General features: G+C 38.7%; 1 protein-coding gene across 1 annotated transcript in view; it reads left to right on the forward strand.

Annotated features, from left to right (window-relative positions):
• The window catches only part of MZT1 (mitotic spindle organizing protein 1), a 63,289-nt gene extending 62,482 nt beyond the window's left edge, over positions 1-807 (forward strand). The window contains exon 3 of the mRNA XM_069205290.1: positions 147-807. Coding sequence (XP_069061391.1) covers positions 147-170 — 24 coding nt within the window. The 3' untranslated portion in view covers positions 171-807. The remainder of the gene's footprint in view (positions 1-146) is intronic.
• The last annotated feature ends 4,435 nt before the right edge of the window (positions 808-5,242 follow it).

Raw genomic sequence — 5,242 nt, forward strand, 5'->3', positions numbered from 1 at the left:
CAGTGAGAAATCTGAGATACCATACTTATCGATTTGAAAAGGAACGTCTGAACAATTTTTGTTATTTTCCTTGATGAAAGAAAAGATACAAAAGTCTATAGTTCCATAGTATGTGTTTTTATTTAGAATTTTGCTTTTCTTTTCAGGCATCCGAAAATCTGACAAGCTGATGTCATGAGAAGAAATCCTTATGGTTGAAAGGGAGAGCTCATCAGATGGAAAGATACCTTGAATTCTCTAATTATTAGTGACCGTGAATGCTGCTGTTCATTGTCAGTTTTCTGGATTATTATTTTTTTTTTTAAAAGAAAACTTGTTTTCTAAAAACACGTTTTCCACAAGTATTTTATTTATTTTAACCCACATGTACTATTTATGCATGTAATGACCAACCCCTCTCAACTGTAAAATTAGGGTTCAATAAGCTGCTAACACTAGATGGCCGCATATGTTACTGTAAAAAAAATCTTTTTATCTCACTCATCAGTACCTTTCCCCAGAGACTGTGACATTTCAGAAATTTGTATCATTTCTGCTGTCTGTGTGATATCCTGAGCAGTAAATCGTTGGTCTTCAATTAAAACCTGTTTCACCGATATCAGAATTTTTAATCACAAAAGATATTGATTTTGCATGCAATATAAAGCCTGTTTGATTGACCACCCCATTACACATAACTGTTCGCAATCAGTTTTGTCTTGAGGAATTTGTGTTTCTTCAGAACCCGAGTGAATTGTTTTTCAGAGCTCAGACCATATCGTGCCCCACTGTTGTAGCAAATAAAGACTGTTTTTTTTAAGCGGTGAAGCTGGCGGACGTCGTTTTTTTATTTATTTTTTTGTCTTTTTCCCCTCTCGCGATGTTGCTTTGTTTATCTTTGCCATATGTTTCACTTCCGTATTTTCCTTTCAGCCCAACTATTGTTTACTTTTCTCAACCTACCTCCACTTTATCGATTACTGCTTAGTATCCGAGGAAGAGCTGTCATGGAAGTTGACATCAAAGGTGTGGATTAAAGTTTGCTATTGCTCCCAGGTTTTGACTATAGTGTGATTAGTTTCAGAGGCACGAACAGCAAGGACATGAGAATGATTGTATGTGGTATGTAGAAAATACACATTTTATTTTAGTGGCCCATGCATATCCTTTTTTAATATAATGTTAACACGTTCTTAACATGTATAGTATCAACCATGTTAACTCGTCTTATCAAGATATACCATCATTAGAGCAAAGCATAGAGAAACATGATCAAAAGTCATTGCATCATGATTGAAGCCCTTATTAGCTGATTTTGCTCTCACACTATAAACACAGACTTCACTATTTGGTGCCATACCTCCATCCAATGGCCCCACACTTCACCCACATATTGTGTGGTTTTAAATTTTCTGATCTAGAGACCCCTGCTGTTTTTCCAATCAACTGATATCTGCCTTCGAGCTAGAAATACAGATGGATACAAATATCTGGAGGTTACCTCGCCGCAGTCTTAGACCTCTGTAGCAAGCCTAGCAAGCACACCACCAGAGAAGTGGAGAGCTCCCGATCAGTGGCCAAGTTAATAAATTGTAGTATTCTCTCCCAATACTGTCATAGTTGCGGGCAATTCAAACCCAAGTGAAAGAAGCCCTCCCTCTCTTCTCCATTCCAGGGAGATGTGGCTCAGGCCATGGGATACATACAATTAATACGTTTGAGGCTTGTATAGACCCTATTCAAATAATACAATCATAATGTTGTATACGTTGAAATCCTGAGTTGCAAGAAACTTTTTTTTTTTTTTTTTTTTTTGCAGCACTACATCCCACTCAACCTCCGTTCTCAGGTCTTTGGGCCCTTTGCCTCTCAGGCTCTTCAGATCACACTTCGAAAGATTTAGAAGTGAGCGAGCAAAAGAGTCACAGCCCTTGCCATGCCTTGAGGCAACTATATATCAGGGGTGCCTGTGTACTTTTGCAGTGTTGTTTGTAGTGTGATGTGTAGCAAAAAGTTGCTATCTGGATTATTATTTTCCTCTTGGAGTGCACTGAACTCCATATAGATCCCGTTGCTATACAGTTGTCATACTGTGACTAGCCCATGTGCCTCCCAGGCCTCTCCAGTTCCTACTATGTTTTCCATTCCATTAGCACTGATGGTGTGTCCACTTTGTCAGCAAAGTAGTTTTGAATTTTCACTGAGTGTGCCCTGGATGGCCTGCTAGTTCAGTAGGTCCATACTCAACTTCCAGGTAGGTATTGTTGGGCTATGCATGTCCCACCTAAATACCAGTAGCATTGAGTTGTGGTCCAAATGCATTTTTGCCAGATATTCCACGTGTAGCCCTGGAATGGGCCAGACCAGTGCATAGACCTTATCCAGTCTGACACAGAGATCATGCACGCTGAGTAAAAGGAGTAGACAAGAATAAGAAAGCTTTATTGTGTGATTCATTAAAATCTTACAATATTTGAACAAAGCAAAGACTTTGCGATAGATAGTCCGAATGAATTAATCATTGTTTAAGAGATAAATTGGCACTGTGACTGTGGCCTAAAATTAGAATCATGCAGATAGAAAGTGCTCAACGATGGCTAGAATAGCCCTTAGGTGCTAGTGCAAATGATAATATAAGAAAATACAATGAAATCTATAGATATTAAAAAAAAAAAAAATACAGTAGTCGGAGCATTAATGTGAAAAGAACAGAATCAGAGGGCAGCATGGCTCGCTGTAAGTGGTCTACTTAAAGTAATGGATCTGGCCAGTCTTGCGAAAGTCTTTAAGCAGATCATAAACGAGTCTTATATATTTGCCAAATTTGGCCAAGTCTGTTGGCTCTGTCATTGTGAAGACAAAGTTCCTGGCCTCATTGCAGGTTCTTATTCCATGTGTTAGGGAAAGGGGTTTCAACAAGATTCGTTGGGCGTTCTGCAATGCCGGGCAACAACTTAGTAGATGGTTGAATGACTCATTTTTATATCCACAGAGCCTGCAAGTTACAATCAGGGAAAGGGAGGGCCATTTTAGGTTCATTTCCCTGGTCTGGAGACCCATCAACCTTGCAGCCATGATTTGTTTGAGGCAAGAATTCCCAGATTAAGCACTGAAGATACAGCTGTGGTGTCGAGCAATGTGGATAATTGTTGTTATATAAAGTTGCCACTGCTTCTAGCACCGGCATGCTCTTTAGTTGCGCCATGTCGTTTGACATTGACAGTTATTTTTTAAAGATGGCTTTAAGTGCCGCATGCAGGAGTAAAGAACACTGTTCAGTACAGACTGATTTATTGAAGAGCATCAACTGAGTTTTTTTAAATAATTCGACCAGGGGTTCATCTTCTGTCAAAGATGGATCGCAAGACCAATTTCAGGGTAGTCAGTGGGGATTCATTCACCAGCTGTGAGAATGACGGAGATTCGTTCACCAGCTGTGAGGAAACGACGGAGCGTTATGTAAAACTTGTCATGTCATGATTTATTGTTCAAAAGTGATGTGCGTTGGCCTGCGTTGATACCGCATTATGCTTTGAAATACAAGGGGTGAGTTTAAAATTCTCACCAGTCCTATATAAGGAAGAACCTAGTTCAAGGAAATGCTGACTGTCTTTTAGTGTATGTGCGCACATTCCTATGATCAAGGAATCAGTGTGGAGACAGGCTGTTAATCACAGACTTATTCACTAATGTGCACAGCTGCTAATATTATACATTTATGCAGATCAATTAATTGGAACCATTAATTTTGTGAGCGCAGAACGACAAATTGTTTCATGGTACTGTGATCATTCAAGGAACACTGCTACATTGTTAATACGGGTGCGCCATCTACTGGCACAAATCAATATGTGCTCACACATGCTTTGAATAAATTACAGGCCAACGATCCTACAGTGAATGCTTCTATATATTTCACATCCACTTTTGTCTCTTGGTAACTTTTGAAGACGTCATACACAATTTTGGAATTAAGTAAGTTGCAGGAAGCACATTATATGTAACCTTTTGTTCTCAAGCTTCTCAACAAGCGTGTGCATTAAATACATTAAATGTAACTAATCCTCAACCATTTTTACCTGCAAATGGTTAACCCACAATGCCTTGGAAGGAATGGAAATAATACTTTTGCAATTATATTGACACTTTTGAAGAAGAAGATTTCTCTCCTGAGAAAAAGAAGGTATTACTATATTGCTTAGGTCCAGGAGGGCTTAAGACGTACAAACAAGTAGAAAAGAAACCACAAGAGGGTGGAGATGTATTTATGCATGCATTAGAAGACCTTGATTCACATTTTTCATCTATTGTGTGTGTTGCTGTGGATAGGTACAAGATTTTCCAGAGAAAGCAGGGTAAATCTGAAAGCGTTGATGACTATGTGGCAGCACTTTGTAATCTATCATTAACTTGTCGTTTTGGATCTCAGCATGAAGAACTAATTTGTGACCAAATCATTATGCATGCAAGCAATCCAAATATTCAGGATAAATTGTGGGTCAACGGTGAAGCACCCTTAAAGGAGGTAATAGCTCTGGTAAAGAAAGCAGAACTCACAGGAAGATGTGCAAAAGCAGTTATGGATGAAAAACAGGAAGTAAAAGAAGTTAGCAAACTTTCAAGTACAAAATACAGGAAAGTGGATGAAGATAAGAAAGGTCTACAAGAAGACACGAACACCAGACGTAAAGTTGTTGGAGATTTTAAAACTATGAATGTGGGTCAAAAAAGGTGTTATAGGTGTGGGAGCACTGACCATTTAGCATTCTTTAAGAAATGTCCTGCAAGAAATCAAAAGTGTTGCCATTGTAATGTGGTAGGTCAATATGCAAAGGTTTGCAGAAGGAAAAACAGCAACAATAAAATGAACATTAAATGTCTTAGGGAGGACAGGGACTCCAATTCTGATGATTATGAGAACACCAATGTACACCATGTTTTTTTGCATTGAATATGACATCTTAGATGTAGAGCAAGTTAAGAGGAGGAAACCTATGTGTGAATTGAATGTTGGGGGTGTGATTAACGTAATTGCAGATTCTGGATCACCCTTTACCATAGTGAATGAGGATGTGTGGAAAAACAAAATTGCGGGAGAATTAGGCACACATCTTAACAAATCTGATGTAGTAGCCAAGAGTTATACAGGAAACAATTGAAATTTTGGGTTTACATGAACTAGAATTTCATTTTAAGGATAGAAAGGCCAAGTGCAAATTGTACGTATCTAAAAAGGGACCGTCCGTCTTAGGTTGGGCTGACC

Source organism: Pleurodeles waltl, chromosome 8 (genome assembly GCF_031143425.1).
Source record: "Pleurodeles waltl isolate 20211129_DDA chromosome 8, aPleWal1.hap1.20221129, whole genome shotgun sequence".
NCBI classification, from domain to species: domain Eukaryota; kingdom Metazoa; phylum Chordata; class Amphibia; order Caudata; family Salamandridae; genus Pleurodeles; species Pleurodeles waltl.